Below are 21800 nucleotides of genomic sequence, written 5' to 3'. Positions count from 1 at the left end.
CCCCGCTACCAACACCACCCCCCCGGCCAACCGGGGCAGCACCCCGGCGCGACCGGGATACCGAGCCAATGTTACGTGCCATCGATGCCAACGAGTCGGCCACTACGCCAACGACCCAAGCTGCCCCCAGTACCAGAGCCCAAGGCCCCGCCAAGTAGCCGCTGCTGCTCTAGGGGAGGAACAGATCACAGAGGAACAAGAGGAATATGAACAAGAGCATCAAGAATGGGAGCCAGCCGCCATGGCTCTAGCATGCTTAGGGGGGAAAGACATGATCCCGCGGGTCCCCCTACCCGCTAACACCCAGAAGTACAGCCAATGGGTGAGCATCAATGGACGCCGGGCCGAAGCCCTCCGTGACACCGGGGCCAGTGTAACAGCCGTCCGCTGTCACCTGGTGACCCCAGAACAGTATCTACCGAACATTCTCTGCCCTGTACGTTCAGCCGATAACTCAGAAAGTCTGTGTCGGATGGCCTGCGTCCCCTTCGAATGGGGAGGGGTCTCCGGCATGTTGAAAGTAACGGTCCGAGACGATGCCCCCGTAGACTGCCTCCTGGGGAATGACCTTGAAAGCTCTCCGTGGGCAGCCGTAGAACGAAGAGAACACCTGGGGATGTTAGGCGTCCCGGACTGGGCGTGCGTCACCACCCGGTCCATGGCCGCCCGTGCCAACCACCGCCCAGAAGAACCCGAATGGCCGGCGCCACCGCCTCCGGTCGCCCCAGCCGAAACCACCGACCGTGACGTCCCCCCCGAACCAGCTCAACCTTCCGACCTCGCTAACCTCGACCAGTGGCCTCAAGAGGGGGGGCCCACGCAAGAACAATTTCGCCAAGAACAGAAGACCTGTCCCTCCCTCGAGGGACTCCGCCAGCAAGCGCTCGCCCAAAGCGCAGGGGATACCTCCGGAACTCACTGGGTCTACTGGGACAATGATCTGCTGTACAGTGAGCAAAGAATCGCAGAGCTGGGGGCCAGCCGAGTCCTAGTGGTACCACTCCGTTTTAGAGACTTTCTGCTAAACCTGGCCCACGATGTCCCCCTGGCAGGACACCTGGGACAAGATAAAACCTACAGTCGCCTAGTGACCCACTTCTTCTGGCCCAAAATGAGGAACGATGTACACCAGCATTGCCGATCTTGCCCCACGTGCCAAGCCAGTGGAAAGAGCGGCCGCAAACTAAAGGCCCCCCTGCAACCTTTTCCCGTGGTCACCACCCCGTTCGAGAGGGTCGGGATAGACATCGTGGGGCCCCTGGACCCGCGCACAAAACAAGGCCATCGATTCATCTTGGTGCTAGTGGACCACGCCACCCGCTACCCTGAGGCTGTTCCCCTGCGGACTGTGACAGCCCCGGTAGTCGGCCGGGCTCTGATGGGGATCTTCTCCCGTGTGGGCTTCCCCCGAGAAGTCGTCAGCGACAGAGGCACAAACTTTATTTCTAAATATATGAAATCCCTCTGGCAACAGTGCGGGGTGACCTACCGATTCACGACCCCCTATCACCCTCAAGGGAACGGACTCGTTGAGCGGTTCAATCGCACGCTAAAAGGGATGATCGGGGGGTTGGAAGAGCCCCTCCGTCGCCAGTGGGATGTGCTGCTGCCGTGCCTCCTCTTCGCCTATCGGGAGGTCCCCCAGAAATCCCTGGGCTTCAGCCCGTTTGAACTGCTATATGGACACCCAGTGCGGGGGCCGCTCAGCCTAGTCAAAGAAGGCTGGGAGATGCCTCCGCTAAAGAACCCTCCAGATGTCTTCCGGTACCTCCTAACCCTCCGCAACCAGACCCGGCGGTTCAGGGAGCTGGCAAAAGCTAACCTAGAGGCCAGTCAAGAGGACATGAAAAAGTGGTATGACCGGAATGCCTCATCCATTGAATTTGAACCTGGCCAACAGGTATGGGTGATGTCCCCCACCGAGCCATGCGCCCTGCAAGACAAATGGATGGGGCCCTTCAAAGTAGTCGAGCGCAAGGGCCCTGCCACCTATCTCATCGACATGGAATCTTCCCGGAACCCCCTCCGGGTCCTCCACGCTAACAGACTGAAGCCCCACTTTGTGCGTACAGAACTCAGCCTCCTGATGGCCACAGACAATGGGGCTGAAGAAGACTCCGAGCCCCTCCCTGACCTCCTACGGACTCGGGAGCAAGACGGCTCCGTGGATGGGGTCCGACTCTCGGAGGCCCTCACCAGAGAGCAACGCCAGGAGTGTCGAGTCCTCCTGTCACAGTTCGCCAGCCTGTTCTCCCTCACCCCAGGTGTCACTTCCTTGTGTGTGCACGATGTGGACACGGGGGACAGCCCCCCTATCCGCCACCGGGCCTACCGCGTGCCAGATCGGGTACGGGCCTGCATCCAGGAAGAAGTAGCCAAGATGCTCACGCTCGGGGTCATCGAGCCCTCAGACAGCCCCTGGGCCAGCCCTGTAGTACTGGTCCCCAAAGCAGCTGCCCCCGGCACCACACCAGAACTCCGGTTCTGCGTCGACTACCGGGGCTTGAATGCGGTCACCAGAACAGACGCACATCCCATCCCCCGGGCAGATGAACTAATCGACCGCATGGGAGCTGCCCGCTACCTCAGTATCTTCGACCTGACGGCGGGCTACTGGCAAATCGGCCTCACACCCTGGGCGCAAGAACGTTCTGCCTTTTCCACCCCCGATGGCCATTACCATTTCACAGTCATGCCCTTCGGCATGAAGAATGCCCCAGCAACATTCCAACGGCTCGTCAATCAGGTCCTGGCGGGGCTCGAGGGATTCAGCGCCGCCTACCTAGACGACATCGCTGTATACAGCCACCATTGGTCCGAGCACCTCCACCACCTCCGAGCAGTGCTGCAAGCCCTTCAGCGAGCTGGCCTCACGATCAAGGCCAGCAAGTGTCAAATTGGGCAAGGGTCTGTAACCTACCTCGGGCACCAGGTGGGAAGCGGCCTGGTGGCCCCTCTGCAGCTAAAAATTGCCGCCATCCAGTCCTGGCAGCCCCCCATCACCCAGACCGAGGTACGAGCCTTCCTGGGCCTCACGGGCTATTACCGAAGGTTCGTGAAAGACTATGGTACTATAGTGGGGCCCCTCACAGAACTCACGTCAAAAAATCAGCCCAAGAAAGTCAACTGGACCCCAGAGTGTCAAGCTGCATTTGAACAATTGAAAGCCGCCATGTGTTCCGCCCCTGTGCTCCAGGCCCCCGACTACAGCCGGGAGTTCGTCGTCCAGACGGATGCCTCCGACCATGGCATTGGGGCAGTCCTGTCTCAAGTGAACACCGAAGGCCTTGATCAACCGGTGGCCTTCATCAGCCGGCGACTCCTACCACGGGAACAACGCTGGAGCACCATAGAGAGGGAGGCCTTCGCTGTGGTATGGGCCCTCAAGAAGCTCCGGCCCTACCTTTTTGGCACACACTTTCGGGTACAGACCGACCACCGACCCCTGCAGTGGCTGATGCAGATGCGGGGGGAAAACCCAAAGTTACTACGCTGGTCCATCTCCCTACAAGGTATGGACTTCACAGTTGAACACCGGCCTGGGCCAGATCACGCCAACGCGGATGGCCTGTCCCGGTTCTTCCGCCTCGACGAGGAGAGTCCCCAAGAGGATGGGTAACTCTCCCCGCCTTCAGCTGGGGGGGACGCATGTTGGACAGGCCACATGAAGGGCCGCTCTCCCCCGGCCCAACCAGGCCCGAGCCCGGGCACGCAAGTACCACACACCACCATTGCACGTCCTCCGTCCCCCCAGGGACCCCTGCCCTCGAGCATGTCGACCTCGTGGGTCCGATCCACTGCCGGCCCACGCGCCCATCCTGGGGCGCCATCTTGGACACTCCACCACGAGGCCGCCTGGCCCCCGATCGACCTCAACCCTGGGCCTGGCCCGGCCTCAGACACCCCGGCACCACCATCCACCCAGGAGGTGAGCGGGCTACTTGGCAAGTCAATGGGAGAAGGAGGTGTCGATGGCTCTCCCCCGCCAAGTGCCGCTCGCCCATCGCCTCCCCGGGCGCTGGCTCCACCCCCCTGCTGGGTGTCTGGACTCCCTCATCCCGGACCTCCCGACCTCCAAGTGCGAGGGTCCGGACATCAAAGCACACCAGCCCTATAACTGGGGCAGCTCCAGAGCAGGAAGGCAGTTGTATCTTGGAGTCGAGAGACGCAAAGAGGAACTCATCCTAGACGGACTACTGGCGCTGCCATAGCTCTGTCTTGTGCACCATCGTCCTGCCTGCCGGCGCTGCCGCAACCTTCGCAACCTTCATATCCTTCATCGTCGTCGGGACCTGCTGGCGTGGCCGCGGACCGTTTGTAACCGTCATCTTCACCGGGACCTGCTGGCTCCGCCGCGGACCGTCGTTTCCTTCGTCCATCTCGGGACCTGCTGGCTCCGCCGCGGCCCGATCATCTAGAACGCCGAGCTCGAGGATTGAGAGCTATATCCATCTTTTGGTAACAAGACTGTCCCGCTACCCCTTTTCCCAAACCAGAGACCAGAATCGAGGGGACCCCTGAGTCCAGACCTCCTTGTATCATTTCATCGTAACTTAAAGAATTGCCTATAAAGTCTCGTTGAACTTTAACCTTGTGTGGTGTCCGTCTGTGGGGGGGAAGTTACTTGTCTGTACGATCGCTGGAGACGGCTCTCTCCGGAGACCTCTCCCCTTATTCTCGGCCGACCCTCCCGGTCCGTCTAACAAGCATGATCTCCTGGCCAGCCAATCAAAGAGAACAAGGACAGGTACCCAGTAATAGAAACTTTAGCATGTGTAGATGCTAAAACTATATAGTTAGCCATATGCTAACAATCTCCTGCACATCTATCACTCTGGCTTCTGATCAGGCTGCATCACAGAGACCGCTACTTCACCCATAATAGACAATGTCCTCCTGACCACAGATGAAGATAGGCCCTGCCTCCTGATAATGCTGTACCTCTTAGCTGCCTTCTACACAGTTGACCAGCTGACCTTCATTCACAGCCTGGATTCTTGAATAGCATTCACCAGCAATGTCCTTCAGTGGTTTTTCTCCAGTCTTCACACTCAACAGTTTGTGCACATGGGCACCTCCAGGTCCAAATGGATCTAGAAAACTTGCACAACCCACAGAAATCCATGCTAACACCGGACATATTCAGCCTCTACATGGAGCCCCGCTTGGTGCTCGACTTGCAGATAATAGCATCATAATTCACCATGAAGATGATATAAAACTCTACTTAAAAGTCTACTTTTTTCGGACATCTAACACCTCAGGCACTGTCTGCACATCATCCTGATGTGGATTTTCAGCACCTACATGAAGCTCAACGCAACCAATGCAGAATTCCTGTTATTTACCAAGACCTACAAAAGCAAACAGTGAAAAATTGTCTCTTGACAGCTTCAAACCCCAACTTTCGCTGGATGCCAAGTCATTTTGCATTCACCATGGACACCAGCCTCACTTTTGATAGACATATTGCCAAAAACACAAAGACAGCCTGGAACCAGCTGTCTCTTCTAAAAAAAAGTAAAACCCTTACTTCCAGAAGGCATCTTGAGAACTGTTGTTCAAACCCTTGTACCCCGCATCTGGATAGTGTTACACCCTGCCCCATAACACGCCACAGACTGCACACTGCAACTCTTAAAGGCATCCTAAATGCCACAGCACATCCTGAAGAATGATGATTACATCACCCCATCCTGATGGAACTCTATTGGCCTCATTGCCGGCCGACATATCTTCGAAACCTGCTGCATTATTTATAAAGTCATCACCACGAGCACCCGTCCTTATGCTGAAAACAAGCTCACCATCTCTAGTTGTTCTTGGCACAACTGTAGCCAAGACACCATCAGATTGTAGACTAAGGGGCCCATTAGGATGTCGGACGGATCGCCACCGCCATGCGGGCGGTGGCGATCCGCCCGACATCCTTGCCCGTCTGTCACCCATTTCCCCCTCACCATATTACTATGGTGGGGGGACTGCGGCAGACGGAAACACCGTCCGCCGCTTTTATGCCCCGGTCGCCTTGCGACCGGGGCGGAAAAGGGTTTATATGGTGGCGGTGTCTATCAGACACCGCCAGCCATGTTATGATGGGCTTCATCAGATGCCTTTCCGTGGCCGTGGGGCTTTGAGAAGGATGAGAGAAAGGTTGAGGCAGAGTGGAAGCTCAGAGGTGCATTATTAACCTTCTTGCTTTCTCAAATTTGTTTGAAAGTGCCCCTCCTTATGCCAGTAAGGCTTGCTGGTAATGCTCACTCGTCACAGGCTACTCATCTCCAACTTTTATGCCTCTCCACTTTCAAATGTCACCAGCCGCCACTGGCAGCAGCCATCAGGACTTTCCTTACATGGATCCAATTTAGGAAAGAGTTGAAGATGCGCCTCTTTAAAGAACAGAACATCGCAGTACATTCCAGAACCAGCTACCACTCTATCACTCATTCACTTTATGCTTGTATTTGATCCCGGAACAGTGCTTCTCTGGCTTTTGGCTAAATTTGTACTTTAGATAGACCGCATACATGCATACACACACACACATGGTTGTTGTATGTTTCAAAGCAGCCAGGTGTGATCCTTGTGACAAAAAAACAGCATTTCGCTTACAATTGTCTTCTAAATTACCAAACTGCACTGCACACATTTTTTTGCCTGTGGAAACTCACAGAAAACTCAGACATGTCTGCTACTGCCTTGCTCAGGAGGCCCAGAGGAACAAAGTTCGGGGTCAAGCATTGGTAGTGATATACGTTCCAGCGCGAGGGAGGCTGCAGGGTGTTACTGTATTTTGTGAACAAACTAAATGTTAATTTGACAAATGCTCTGTTCTAATGGCCAGCCAATCAGGACAAAGTAGACTGAGCTTGCACTAATAAGTTTGGTATCTGTCATCAAATGAACAGTGCCCTACAAATAGTGATTGTACCACAATTTTGCGATCTGCTCTAATAGCATAATTGATGGTGCAGACTACATTCCCTTGGAAAATCCACTCTTATTTAGTATTGGCCGAACCTTCTGAAATGCAGTGGGACGTTTTCTCTGTCAGTATTCTGTACATTTGACAAATGCAACGAAATATTCAGCAAATATAATTTTTTCAAAATATCTCCCCGTTATTTATTGTGTCATGCAGTGAGATACTGCTGCATGATTTTCACCAATGCATAGCTATGAATGTGCTGTAAAAACGTATAGTTGGTAGGAATGCAGAAAGCGCCAGACAAAGAGGCACAGGCTTTTAAACAACTTAATACCAATTGTTTGGAGAAAAAAAGCGTTCTAGCACAGAGGTAGTCAAATACCCTAGCAGTAGATATTTACTTGCCTTTATATGTTTACCTTCATGATATTCTAGTACTTGATATCATGACCACGATACTTTGGAAGATTGATATTTTAATGTCATTATCCTGGAAGCAAACCTTGAGAGCCACTTCTAGTCCTCGGACACCTGTGGACAGCAGGCCAGTCTCAGATCTTTCCCCAGGGAAACACTGAAAGCAGACTTGTTCTCCCTGTCCCCAAGTCCAGTCGTGTTCTTATTCCTGCATCAGGGTCTCCATATACCTTTAGCAGTGGTTGATGGAGGGCTATCAGCCTTTATTCACCCTCTGCACCTTCCATATCTTCATACGTCTTCCCAAATGCAGTGCAACAATCCTAAAAGAAAATATTTCAGGTGTTTCTAAGGTGGGAGGTGTCTTCTTCCCTTAGTTGAAACTCTCTCAGTCGTACTAAGGTGGGTCTGTTGCATGCAATACCACTCTTGGTCTGGTTCCCTTTAGACCCACTACCCAAGAGAAGCCCCCCTTGTTGAGCCCAGCCTTCCATTAAAGTAGGCAGACACATAACTCTCATTAGTAAAGGAAGAGCATCTTCACTGGACCTGCTTATGACTGGTACCATCCCTTCCAAGAAAATATAATTTCAAGTGGCAGACAGAGTCACCAGTTGTGCTTCATATTCCAGTAGCTTTGGTTTGTTTTTAAGAATTCTTCTATCGTTGTGACCTGTTTAATGACACTTTTACCATCAGCACATTGTATGGGTTTATGTGGCAGATCACCTGAGGCCATTTCATTGCTGGTTCTCATAGCTTTCTGCCAGTTTCCTGAGCAGTGTGTTAGGACAGATGTTTCCATGTGGGATAGGATTGATTTTGTGGCTCCTGCGGGCATCTGCCCAGAGGTACCTGGACTCTGATTTGACTTTACTTTCTATATTATTATTCAGTTTGGAATGTGATGTGGAAGAGGGAGTAGGGGTTATGTTCTGCTTAATTTCTTCCTTTTCAAAGTTCCGAATGTCCTCACAATCCCACCTGTGCAGTTTATTAGGTCGAGCGACCTATCTCAATGCGCATGCGCATTGAGCGGGAGCGAAGATATATAGGGGCTTAAATAAGCTTTACCTAGACTGGCGATTGACTGGCGATTTGATGCTGTGCCCATGCGCTATTAGGTCAATGCGCAAGCGCATTGACCTAAAATGCGCGTGCACATCATCAAATCGCCAGTCAATCGCCAGCAGCACTCCTCCCCTGCTGCTTCACACCCTCATGCCGCTCTCCCCGCTCCGCCCCCTCCCCTGCCCGCCGTGTCGCATTTCTCATCCCCCCTCCCCACAGCAATGCTCTCAGCCGGCCGTACTTTCACTTTGACGGCCGCAGGCCGTCTCTCGTGTTTCTCTTTGTTTCGCTCTGTCCCTCATACTTCTTAGCCACGCCGTGACCCGCCGGTTCACTGGTAAACAGGAACTCAGAGATGTAACTGACGTGCTGAGTGGGCAGGAAGCTTCAGCCGAGTCGCGGACTGGATGTACTTACCGCTCGCTAAGGGGAAGTAGCTCGGACTCGGGGCTTCGTTTACATTTGGCGCTATGAAGTGGGCAATAACTGGTGCAAAATATGTTTTGCATTCATTTTAACACTAGGATCCCCTAGGTTTTAAACTTTTATTTATCATCACCTATACGTTGGTGATACATTGGTGCGTAGATCGGGCACATTATCCATGCAAAAAATCCGTTCTGACTCTTGTCCTAAAATTAGTAGCGTTAAATGCGGTGGTAAACATGTTTGCAAATGGAATTGTACGGCAATAGGACTTTCCGCACAGTTTCGCGCACTTTGCTGAACGAGGACCTTCGCCGAGCTGCGTTACCCTTTGTTAGATGCTCTGCGTTCGAGTTCAGGGTGTACGATGGTGATCTGCAGCACAGGAAACAGGACAGCAACTCACTAGAACGTGCAAATTTTTTTTTTAGCTACTGTTTTTATTTGTACATTTTATTATAGTATACTTTTTATTTTTCTTATTACAAGATTTATTTGGTTTATCACAAACCATGGACAGCATTAGTATAAAACGCTTATAGTTAAACAGTCAGTTACATCCTCCGGATATTCAGTTCCTCCGGTCAGTAGGGCTAAGCCCAAAAACTTCTCCCCCACCCCCAACCCTTCATGATCTCTTCATCTGTGTACAGTATCCAGAACCATTGCATTGCATATACTGTGGGAGCATCTACTCCTTCCTAGCTATGTTTCAAGGGTTTGTTTTACCTTTAAATCAACCTACAAGCTAATACATCAAAAGTGGAAGGTTGGGGGAGGAGCTACGCCGCGAACCAAGATGGCCGCATAAGCTCCCGGCTCCGCCGACCCTGTCTATCCTGTCGTTTATCCTCCACCCACGCCCTGTGCCTGGATGTATGAAGGTTGCCTGATGCCAACGGTGCTTTCCCGGATTTCCTACCTTATTCAGAGACGAAACTATGTTGTGTCCCATTTCTTGGCCTACTCCCGGGCTGCTGCCGGGACCTCGATTTTTGAAACACCCGAGAGGGACCTGATCAACATCGGCTGTGGGACCGCGACTGTGGCCGGTCTTCCAGGTCTGAATAATTCTTTCCGCTCTTGACTCTTGTCCTTGTTGATGGATGGTTCTGGAGACGAGACACTGTGACGTACTGCGATCCTCCTGCACCGCGACTGTGGGTCGTGTGCCTGACCCTCGTTTCCCGGTCCGGGGGCTGACAGGCTGCACCCACGGCCGGTGTCTGTTCTAAGTGTGCCAGTTCGGGGCGCCCTTGTTGTTGCGATCGCCAGATGTGTACCCGGAGCCCGGCGATGTGGGCTGGAGATAGTATCCCCCTCCGTCCTCTGGACCCCGGGATGGTGGGGGTGGAGGGCGCACATTCATTGAGATCCGTAATGGCGGCGATTGGGGCGCTCCGCTCGCAATTCACCGGCGCATGTGTTTCCCTGGCGGCGAAACTGGATGCTGTCTGCTTGCGACCGGCCACGGATGCTGCAGCGCCTGCACAGAAATTTGCGATCCAGATGAACGATTTGACCCTCCATCTGCAGGGGCCCGAGCGGCAGCCCGACTTTGCTCCTTTGAAAGTCGGCATCACCTCTCCTTCATCTGCTACAGCCCATGGTCTTCCCTCTACGTCTCCTATCCGATGGTGTGTCGCCTCTGGATGTCCTGTTCCTCATTGCCGAATCTCAGGGTCCTGTCGAAGGGGATCGCCATTTTCCTTTGTTCCGGCTCGTCTGCATAACGGATGTCGCCATTTTGAGACCAGACTTTGCTTCACCTTCACTGCCTTGGTCCGCCATAGACGCTTTGACTGCCTCTGGTCGGATGTGACTTGGTCGGGATGTGCTCCGGAACGGATTCGCACTGGTCAGGGCTGACTTTGACTTTGAGGTTTTCTTGCTTCTCGCCACTGCTTTGGACCATCTGAGACGCTCCCTTGGTTTGCAATTGCTATGACTTTGGCGATAGATCTCCTCGTGAGGCTTGCAGGGTTGACTTCTATTTCCCTGGGGTTGTTCCGTTTACTTTTGCCGGGACTGCACCGAATACCTCACCGGGCCGGGGGTAGGAGGTGGGGGGGGTTTTCCTGGTGACTGTCCTCCCCGTGATAATGCTGACTGTTCTTGCTTTATTGCTGATGATTGTGCTATGGGGGGTCACCGCCGGCGGGGGGTATCAGGTGTCCGAGGGCTTGTTTGATTTTCTCCTCCTCCGCCTCTTCTTATATTTTCCCTTCTGTGGGGCAGTTCCGGGGCGACAGGCACGCTGTTAGTGGGTTAGGCCGTAGCCATTACAGGGGTGCAGGGTGGCGGGTGCGGGGGGGGGTTTGTTATTTTAGTTTGTTTTGTTCTATGGTCCCTATCGCTCTTTTCCGGCTTTGGAAGGGTTCTTTCCTCTTTCGTAGGGTTGGCTGTCTCTTGGTCTTGCACCTTTCTTTTTTCTCTTTTTCGGCTTCTCGACAAGCCTCTGTTTTTCTGTTCTTGGAGGTTAGGCTCTCTGGGGTGATTTTAGAACTGTGGATTATTGTAATGTGGTTTACTGTCCAGTATTATCGCCGTGGCTGCCTGGATTGCATAGTTGCTTTAGTTATAGCCTATCTCAGACTGTAATTGGGGTAAGTCTCAATCGTTTCCTTTGTGCTCCTATCCTGTGAGGTGCGATGTCCTTGTTGTTGCAGCCCCTACTCTTTTTCTAAAATTTAAAAATGAAAACCCCACATCCTGTTTGCGAGCCCCACAACCGCATCTGGTATACTTTGATATATCCTGTTTACTGATTGGCCTCAGTCTCTCCTGTTATCATTGATTGTCTTTGCGGCCAGCCATGATGGTTGTGGGCCTGCGCATGTATCTCCTTTTTGTTTTGAATAAAGGTTTTAAAAAAAAAAAAAGTGGAAGGTTGACTCAGTCATTGAAGAAGGGTGTTAGTAACTTTTCGCTGTTTTCCAGGCTTGTAAATTTCAGTGGAGTAATATTTCTGGTTTCATAAACATGCACTCGCATCATAAAAAGTATAGATATTTCTTAAGTAAGAAAAGCACACCTGAATATCATAAATAGTAGAGCTGCCCCTCAAGATACAAAGAGCTACCCTCGGGTTGCACCAGCCCAATTTCGGACTTTTAAGTCTATATTTAGCACGTCGGGACTTGTGGTGTTACTTTACCCATTCGGTTAAAATATCCAAGACTAGCTGACACTCCGAGAGCCAGTTAACTATGTGCCCTTACTGTTGTGTCGGGCAGTTGGTCAGCCACGACACTCTTGGTGTATTTTATTGACGGGTTGGAACGCCGCATCGCTCTCCCTCCTCCCACACCCCCGCTCCGAACCCTCCCCTGCCCGCCATGTCGCATTTCTCCTCCCCCCTCCACCCTCCCCAAAGCAATGCCCTTCGTCACTTATGGAAAATGTTCACATTCCAACACTTAGCTTATCACTTACACTGAAATCTGTCTCCAGCCCTTATTTCACTATTTTCAAAGCAACCGGTCAGACTCCAGTGCTTAGTTTACTAGTTACACTGGATTCTGCAAACCTCCAACCCTTTACCATTCACATGGAGCCGGGAAACCAGAGTATTCGGAGTAACCACACGGATTTCTGAACACCCGAGGCATAATGGGAGTTATCCTATTCAAATTCCTGGTATGCAAATGTATCCAATGTCGAAAACTTGAAACCATAAGAATGTGCCTCTTGTGGTCTGAGGTTGGTCACCATTGGTCTGGGGCCGGCATCTCCTGACAGTGAGCTGCAGCTTCTAAAACCATGCATAACAATTTCGGACTTTTAAGTCTATAATTAGCACGTCGGGACTTGTGGTGTAACTTTACCCATTCGGTTAAAATATCCAAGACTAGCTGACACTCCGAGAGCCAGTTAACTATGTGCCCTTACTGTTGTGTCGGGCAGTTGGTCAGCCACGACACTCTCGGTGTATTTTATTGATAAGGTGTGGGCCAAACGTGCTCAACAATAATCACAGGAGCCTGCGCGCTGTTTAACTATCGGCATTACACTTACCACAGTGAGAAGAGTCGGTGTCAGACAAGGTAATATTTTCATGTTGGAAATTGGCTTTTGAAATAATCGAAGTTCATATGTCTGTTGTTCTAAACCACAAGTACTAGCTGTGTGATGGGTTGAAACGCCGCATCCACCACCACCACCACATCCACCATCACCACATCCACCGCATCCACCACCACCGCATCCACCATCACCACCACATCCACCACCACATCCACCACCACATCCACCACACCCACCACCACTACATCCACCACCCCATCCACCACCACCACCACTGCATCCACCATCACCACATCCACCGCATCCACCACCACCGCATCCACCACCACCGCATCCACCACCACATCCACCATCACCACCACATCGACCATCACATCCACCACCACCACCACATCCACCATCACATCCACCATCACCTCCACATCCACCATGACATCCACCGCCACATCCACCACCACATCCACCACATCCACCAACCACCACATCCACCACCACCACATCCACCACATCCACCACCACCACATCCACCACCACCACCACATCCACCACCACTACATCCCCCACCACATACACCACAACCACCACCCCATCCACCACCACCACCACTACCGCATCCACCACCACCACTGCATCAACCATCACCACATCCACCGCATCCACCAACACCGCATCCACCATCACCACCACATCCACCACCACATCCACCACCACATCCACCACACCCACCACCACTACATCCACCACCCCATCCACCACCACCACCACATCCACCACCACCACCGCATCCACCATCACCACATCCACCGCATCCACCACCACCGCATCCACCACCACCGCATCCACCACCACATCCACCATCACCACCACATCCACCATCACATCCACCACCACCACCACATCCACCATCACATCCACCATCACCTCCACATCCACCGCCACATCCACCACCACATCCACCACATCCACATCCACCACATCCACCACCACCGCATCCACCACCATCACCACCCCATCCACCACCACCACCACCGCATTCACCATCACCACATCCACCACCACCGCATCCACCACCACATCCACCATCAACACCACATCCACCATCACATCCACCATCACATCCACCACCACATCCACCACCGCCACATCCACCACCACCACCACATCCACCACCACTTCCACCACCACTGCATCCACCACCACCACATCCACCACCACATCCACCGCCACCACCACATCCACCACCACATCCACCACCACATCCACCACTTCCACCACATCCACCACCACCACATCCACCACCACCACCACATCCACCACCACCACCACATCCACCACCACCACCACATCCACCACCACCACCACATCCATCACCGCATCCACCACCACCACATCCACCACCACATCCACCACCACATCCACCACCTCATCCACCACCTCATCCACCACCAACACATCCACCACACCCACCACCATCACTTCCACCACCACATCCACAACCACCACATCCACCACCACCACATCCACCACATCACCACCACACCGACCACCTCCACCACCACCACCACATCCACAACCACCACATCCACCACCACCACCACATCGACCACCTCCACCACCACCACCACATCCACCACCACCACCACATCCACCACCACATCCACCCCCACATCCACCACCATCACCACCACATCCACCACCACCACCACATCCACCACCACATCCACCACCACCACATCTACATGTGTGTGGCTCTGTGTGTGTAGGTGCAAATGCAATTTTCTTGGATTGTCGTCACAATAAAATACACTGAACATAATCTTCACAAAACTTATTTACAAACGTTTAAGCTATTACCATTATAAATTACAATAACTTGTATTTAAGTATTAATTATTTACAAAATTAAAAGCCATTGTTATTTGTAATATCAATACATCTAAGTCACGTAAATACAACACACATTGCATTACAAATGCTATAGGTGTCACATTTGCAAAAGTTAAAACTATTGACATTGTAACTGACAAAGCTATTAATTTTGCTACTTTCAAAACCAACACATAAATAAAAAAAGTGTCATTTACAATACCAATAGCTCAAACTTTCCTAATGCGAGACCTATTGCATTTCCAATGCTTGTGTCTTTGGTCATTGAGATCCTGCTCATGCAGAAGTGACCTGTAGGGAAGGTTATGTATTTGGGTCTTTAGAACAAAGGTATCAGCTAAAAATTGTTTAATTTAAGGGTCAGACACATTGAGCGATTCCGAATGAGGTCGCATATGACCTAACTCATTAATATTCATGAGGTAGGTCACAATTTGTGACCCATTGTGAATGGCTTGTAATCACAGGGATTTTGGCCTGCTGGGGTCAGCAGACCACCATTTTGGTGATTGCTTTTTAAATAAAGCAACGTAGTTCTGAAATGCAGCCTGTTTTCCTAATAAGAAAATTGGATGCGTTAAAAAGCAAAATGCAAAGGGGCAGATTTATGACGGACTTGCGCCACGTTTACGCCGCCGTTGCGTGACGCAACGGCGCGGAAACGTGGCGCACCCCTGCGACCTATTTACAACGTGACACATCTAGGCAGATGCGTCACGTTGTAAAGCCCTGCGCCACATGAAACCTGCGTCAGGTTTCATGTGGGCGTTCTGTCGCAGGGTGGGCATTCCCTCGTAGGAAAGCCCCGTAAAACTGACGCAGTGAAATCTACAAGATTTCACTGAGTCAGTTTTACAAGGCTGCTGCGTCAAATCCTTACACCTGCTTGAAGCAGGCGTAAGGAGTGACGCACCACGTTTTGTATGGGTGGCCTCTGTACATTGCAGGAGTTGCGTCGCACTTGCGACTCTACTCCAGCAATGCGCCACCCGTACACCACAAGATGCGTCACGCATCTGTCCTTCCTTGCACCATGGTGCGCCTCATTGTAAATGGGCGCATCTGTGGTGTCACAAGGAGGGAATTGCGTGACGCATCAGTTCTGGCGCATCCCTGCTGATTTGCAGAGATGCGCCAGAACTCATAAATCTGCCCCAAAGTTTTCTTTTCATTGTTTAAGAGTAGGCAGTGGTATGTGGAACCACTGATTGCTCTTAGAAAATGTTGGCGCCCAAATTCACAAATGGGACCCCTTCCCCTTTGTGAATGGGCTACCACCTCCTTCACAAAGTCGGTCAAATATGAATGTTTTGCAACAACATTCCAGAAGCAAAACCTTCATAAATGCCACTGCAACTCACTGTTCGGAAGAGACACCCTTGAAACATCCCCTTTCTAATATCGACTCGGATACCTTATTTTGCAAGTCGGTAATAAGTTACCAAGTAGCAAAATAGGGTTAGAATATTGCAAAAGCAGTTTTAGCAGTCGCAAACTGCTTGATTCTCCTTCTCTGATGAAGGTGCTCCCACATCTGGCCCTAGAGCACTTGGATCTGTTTAGGTCGAGGACTGCGTTGTAAACGGAGGCCAGCAATTGGAGAAGAGGGGCGTCACTCGGTTCAAGCCCCGTCTTTTTCGGATTCGGGGGGGGGGGGGTTAGCTTCTTTCTTGTTTTCTTTCTCTCCTCTTCCCATTGGCTGGAATTTTACCTTCCAGCCAATAGGAAGAGGAGAGAACGAAAACCACACCCCTGAATCCCAAAATGACGATGCTTTCTCCAAGGCATTTCTGCTGGGCCTCGGAGTAACATGGTCCTGTGGAGCGCTCCTCTCTTGCCTTCGGGAGAGCGAGCACTTGTTGATTATTTCATTACTGCCGCGTGTGAGGGTGGACCATGGGTGGAAGGCCGACAGCACAAAAGTTCACCTATTTAAGGCTCGTTCAGCTCCACGTCGGAGAAAGCCAGCACCTCACACTGCCTTCTTAAGAGCTGCAGTGTGGGGCGCTTGTTGATTATTTGATTCCTGCTGCGCTCCGCGTCGGAGAAAGCCAGCACCTCACACTGCCTCCTTAAGTGCTGCGGCGTGGGAGCGGAGGGCAAAACGGCAGAAGTCACTATGCATGCAATTTTAGAAAACTTGGGGTACGTTTTCCGTTTTTAGAACAAGAAGCTATAAGATTAAAAATTAAAAAAAGTTTAAATAATTTTCTACCTAGCCATAACGACCACGAAAACAATATTCCTCCTCCCCCATTCAAAGTCAAATATCCTTAAGTGACACTCAACCACAAGACCCCGAAAGTGAAAGCGAAAGAGCGGCGGCTGCCCGCTGAGAGCAATGTGTTCAGATCTGCACTTCTCTCCCGACAGCAGCAAGACCCAGGCCGCCATGTGACTGGTGGAGGTGAAGCGCCCATGGCACACAGGCAAGGTGGGCGAGCCTCTCTCGCCACACATGACTTGGAGGGGAGCGCTATGTGCCCTGGTGACATTGCTCCACCTTCGGGCTCCCTACTCAGCAGCGGCTGGGGCACACACAGGTAAGATGCTGCTATTGTGCCTGTCACTGGCGCGGCTCACCCCAGCACTGACACTTAAAAGGCATGTGTCACCTCCACTCCCCCCACCGTGGGAGACAGCCCAGACCAGCCCCTGACCCCTTTTGATTGTTGCCGGCACGGGGCGGCTCCCCCTTCGTCACTGGGAAATTTGTCGAGCCCATCTACAGGTGAGACCTTCACCCGCTTCTAGGGAAGTCGCGAGCCCCCCCTGACACAGGTAAGAGGAGACAGAAAAAAGTAGCTTAAGTTCAGAAAGGAATGCTACTTGGGGATCCATTAACCTAAAGCCTACCTTGAGAACCCTGCTTCAATCGGTGATTACTTGCATTTCTAAATTGTTATTAAAATTCTTGAACACACAGGAAAAACTCATCTCCGGCACTCTATTTTGGAGAAGTGACCAAGTCATTCAGAGAGCTAGCAAATGAAAACCCTATTCACTTTGCTATTTTTCTATCTCTATTGAGCCATTAGTATTCATTATGGGCTAAAACTTTTTAAACATTTCAACTGCCTCGTTGTACATCTAAAACATACTGATATTTACTGGGGCTGTAGTTGTGCCTTGGCGTGTTGCTGCTATTCACGATGAGGTATTTTGTTTTCCCTTTGCGTGGTACTCTATTTAATGATGTGGTAATTGCTATGCTTCTTTTTTGTTTTCACCTTTTCTGTCATAGGTGGCTGTCTTTCCTTGCTATGAGGGTGTGATCATCAATACTTTTATTACTGACTAAACAACACATGGGTGCACATGGAATGCTGTTATAATAGTTTATGTTGAGGTAGTTTATGTTGTAGTTGTTTGTAGTAGTGTGGAACTTACTGCTGGCGTAAAAGGTTTCTTATCTTCTTTATGGGTCCAGATGACCCCATAAAGAAGATAAGGAACCTTTTAATTGAGCAGGAAGTCCGGGAGCCCAGTCTCAAAGGGACGGGGCTCAAAGGCAAAAGGCTGCATCATGGCGAGCGCTTGGCTCAACATCCTTTCAGCATTTGTTCCTAAAGGTGAGTTCCGGTTCGTCTACTCCATCCCACCCCCTCCCTCCTCTAAACCTGCCTGAAATTACTTATGTTTTCAAAAGAGTGACCTAGTGGAGGGTCATAGATGCATGCTGCTTTTTAGGAGCGTGCTCAGTACAATTGAAACGTGGGTGACGTTCTTCGAATGCGAGTGAAGTGTGAGGTTTCCTACCCTGTTTGTTGTTTTACCTCAGTGCCGGAAAAATCAATAAGGCAGGCTTTAATGTGATAAACAGCGACGGTTCATGCAACCCAGCTGAACATCATTTACAAAAGTCTGTGTTTAAAAGAGTTTACACATTAAACCCAGGCATAATGACATTAATAATGCTCGTTAGCAAACAGAGTGGCTGCCTGTAGGGGTGCAATAACCTGACATTGGAAGGAGTGACAAAGTAGAAAGGAAACCTGACCATCCGTAAGATTTAGAGGCACAGATAACTGGAAGTTGTAACATATGGTGACACGACAAAAACTGGCCAAACGGTTCTTTGTAAAATGTGGTAAGGCTTCGCTTTCGAAAGTCAGTTTACACAAGAAGCAGACATGCTACCAGTGTCACATGCTTTACACAGGATGTGACAGGCTACGGTTCTACTGCCGACTGCCAATGTTTCTCGCCTGTCCCAGTTCATCTAGGATGCTGAGCATGATGGGCGTGGCCTCTTCCTGTCAATGGGAGCAGATGCGGGCCTTGGAGCGGCAGGTGAGCGTGATCCCCGCCGCTCCCAGCTCTCCTCCCTTCTTGGCTGTTGCAGGGTCCAGCTCTACATTGCTACATCTTCCGAGACTGGTAGGATCAGTGTTTGCTGGCTGAAAGCATCTTTTTACAGTGAAGCCATCCCCTGTAGTTGCTGTTCTGCTGTTTAATTTGTGGCAATCGTGCCTTCTAGCTTGCTATAATTTGACCTGTAATGGTAGTATGACTGCGCAAATAAAGTGAAGTGCATCTGTTCTCCATAAAAATCAGCAGGCGTCTGTCAAAGTAGTAGCCAGGAGAGTATTATTAAGTAACTGTTTTTATTATTCTTTATGGGGTGGGTAGAAGCTTCCCTAATCTTTAGTTGGCAGTTGTTCTGGTTAAAAGACAGTATACCTCCTAGTGAGCTGCTGCTTGTGACGGGATGGGCCCCTGTCCTCCCTCGCTTGCTGAAAGGACTCTGAAGCACTACAAGGCTCAATCACTGAATAAATAGTCGGTGACTGCAGTTGAGCTTGCTCTACGTTTTCCAGCCACCTTCATGCTCGTGGTTGTTGAGGGTTTGTGTTTGCAGTTCATACTTGATGTGGTTGCACCCCCTAACAGTTTTAACATTGCTCCAGCTGCAATAACCAGTAGCGGACTTTTTTTTTCTTTTGCCTTTCACGCGGACTGTTAAATTTTCACATGTGACTGCAATTATTTAATACACTGGTGCTTGTTACTTGCAGGGAGATAACTCTCGAGGGTGGGCAGGGACAAAAAGGATTTGGTTTGAAACGTTTAACGTTCTGCCCCTGAGGAATCAGTGGGCGCATTGTTGTGGCTCTCTGTGTGTGTGTGGCTCTCTGTGTGTGTGGGGCTCTGTGTGTGTGGGTAGGGCTCTGTGTGTGTGGGTAGGGCTCTGTGTGTGTGGGTAGGGCTCTGTGTTTGTGGGTAGGGCTCTGTGTTTGTGGGTAGGGCTCTGTGTGTGTGGGTAGGGCTCTATGTGTGTGGGTAGGGCTCTGTGTGTGTGGGTAGGGCTCTGTGTGTGTGTGGGGCTCTGTGTGTGTGGGGGGCTCTATGTGTGGGGCTCTCTGTGTGGGGGTAGGGCTCTGTGTGTGTGCGGCTGTGTGTGTGTGGGGCTGTGTGTGTGTGGCTCTGTGTGTGGGAAGGCTCTGTGTGTGTGGCTTTGTGTGTGTGTGTGTGTTTGTGTGGCTCTGTGTGTGTGTGGCTCTGTGTGTGTGGCTGTGTGTGTGCGTGGCTCTGTGTGTGTGTGGAGGGCTCTGTGTGTGTGGGGGGCTCTGTGTGTGTGGGGCGGGCTCTGTGTGTGTGGGGCTCTGTGTGTGTGTGGGGGGCTCTGTGTGTGTGGGGGGGCTCTGTGTGTGTGTGGCGCTCTGTGTGTGTGTGGTGCTCTGTGTGTGTGTGTGGGGCTCCCTGTGTGTGTGTGTGGGGCTCTGTGTGTGTGTGTGGGTGTGGCTCTGTGTGTGTGTGTGTGGCTTTCTGTGTGTGTGGCTCTGTGTCCGCGAATACTCTCTACTACTCTCTAATGCTCACCTATTGCCATTGTAAATGACAATACCATTTATTTGGGGTTTTTTAAAATGAAAAAAAATGTCATGAGCAATGCCAATAGCTCTACCTTTAATAATGCCGAGACCATTGCATTTTAAATGTCTGTTTAATACTACTTGCCATCGTACTGTAAGTGCTTTGCCCAGAAAGAGTAAGACTGTCAGTGGTAATCTGAGAATGGATGCTATAACAGGCAATAATAGCACCCCTATTTGTGACGAATTTTAATGGCTCTGTCTCTTTAAAAGGGAGACAACTCACTGGCTGCTTGAGAGAGTATTCATGTCGTAACACTTTCTTTTTTTTTCTTCACAGCTAATAGGAACTATGGAGCTCAGGCGGCCGTGCCTCTGAGCTATGAAACACATGGTGGTGAGGATGTGGCCATCTTTGCCAAAGGTCCCATGGCACACCTTCTACATGGCGTTCGTGAGCAGAACTTCATCCCTCATGCAATGGCCTATGCCACCTGCATTGGTCAGAATTTGAACCACTGCATGCAAGATTACCAAAGGAGCAGGGCCATGCAGCCTACAGCTTCTGCATACTCCCTACTGGTACTCATCCTGTTATGGTGCTTGTTCTAAGCAAATAGGCTGCGCCTTCTGATGTGAACCATCAGCTGTTCTGTCTTGAGTGAAAACCTAGAGTTAGCGTTTAACAGTAGAATTAACCTTAGGTGTATGTATTCTGTTTTTTATTTCTTATGTTTTTACTCATGTTGAAACCTACACAGGTCTCTGAATCATTATTTCTTCAATTACTTCCCTTAGAGAGGACAGTACCAATGTAAGTTCCTCCTCCAGAGAGGATGGAAGCAAGGCTTTCCCAAAACAGCAAGTAAATGTTCCCAGAGTGCCACTGGCACTGATATTCTGAATTGTTCTGTAGGGGAATGCTAAATAAAGCGCCTTGAAATTCAATTCTAGTGGACGTTTTTCTTAAACACTTTTCACTATTGATCCGATGCAGATCTCTCATCAAAACATATTGTCTGTCTTAACAAATACCATGGTTGGATTGTTGTTTTAACATTTTGCAGCAGGTATTTGCTACCAGCGCTAATCATATTTAATATTCATGTTGCTTACAGTTTTGAATCCAGGTAAAATTAGATAAAACATAATTTTAACTATTTTTAATCTTTTTCTTGTAGAGCGCAGTGTATCCAAATGTTTTGGCCAACCAGACAAAGGAGTATTAA

General features: G+C 50.7%; 1 protein-coding gene across 1 annotated transcript in view; it reads left to right on the top strand.

Moving 5' to 3' along the window:
- The window catches only part of LOC147710896 (alkaline phosphatase-like), a 224356-nt gene extending 202837 nt beyond the window's left edge, over positions 1 to 21519 (top strand). The window contains exon 11 of the mRNA XM_086921672.1: positions 20912 to 21519. Coding sequence (XP_086777798.1) covers positions 20912 to 21183 — 272 coding nt within the window. The 3' untranslated portion in view covers positions 21184 to 21519. The remainder of the gene's footprint in view (positions 1 to 20911) is intronic.
- The last annotated feature ends 281 nt before the right edge of the window (positions 21520 to 21800 follow it).

The sequence above is a fragment of the Lissotriton vulgaris genome, chromosome 5 (genome assembly GCF_964263255.1).
Source record: "Lissotriton vulgaris chromosome 5, aLisVul1.2, whole genome shotgun sequence".
NCBI lineage: Eukaryota > Metazoa > Chordata > Amphibia > Caudata > Salamandridae > Lissotriton > Lissotriton vulgaris.
Note: the sequence above shows the minus strand (reverse complement) of the source record. Positions and strands in the feature narration are given on the sequence as shown.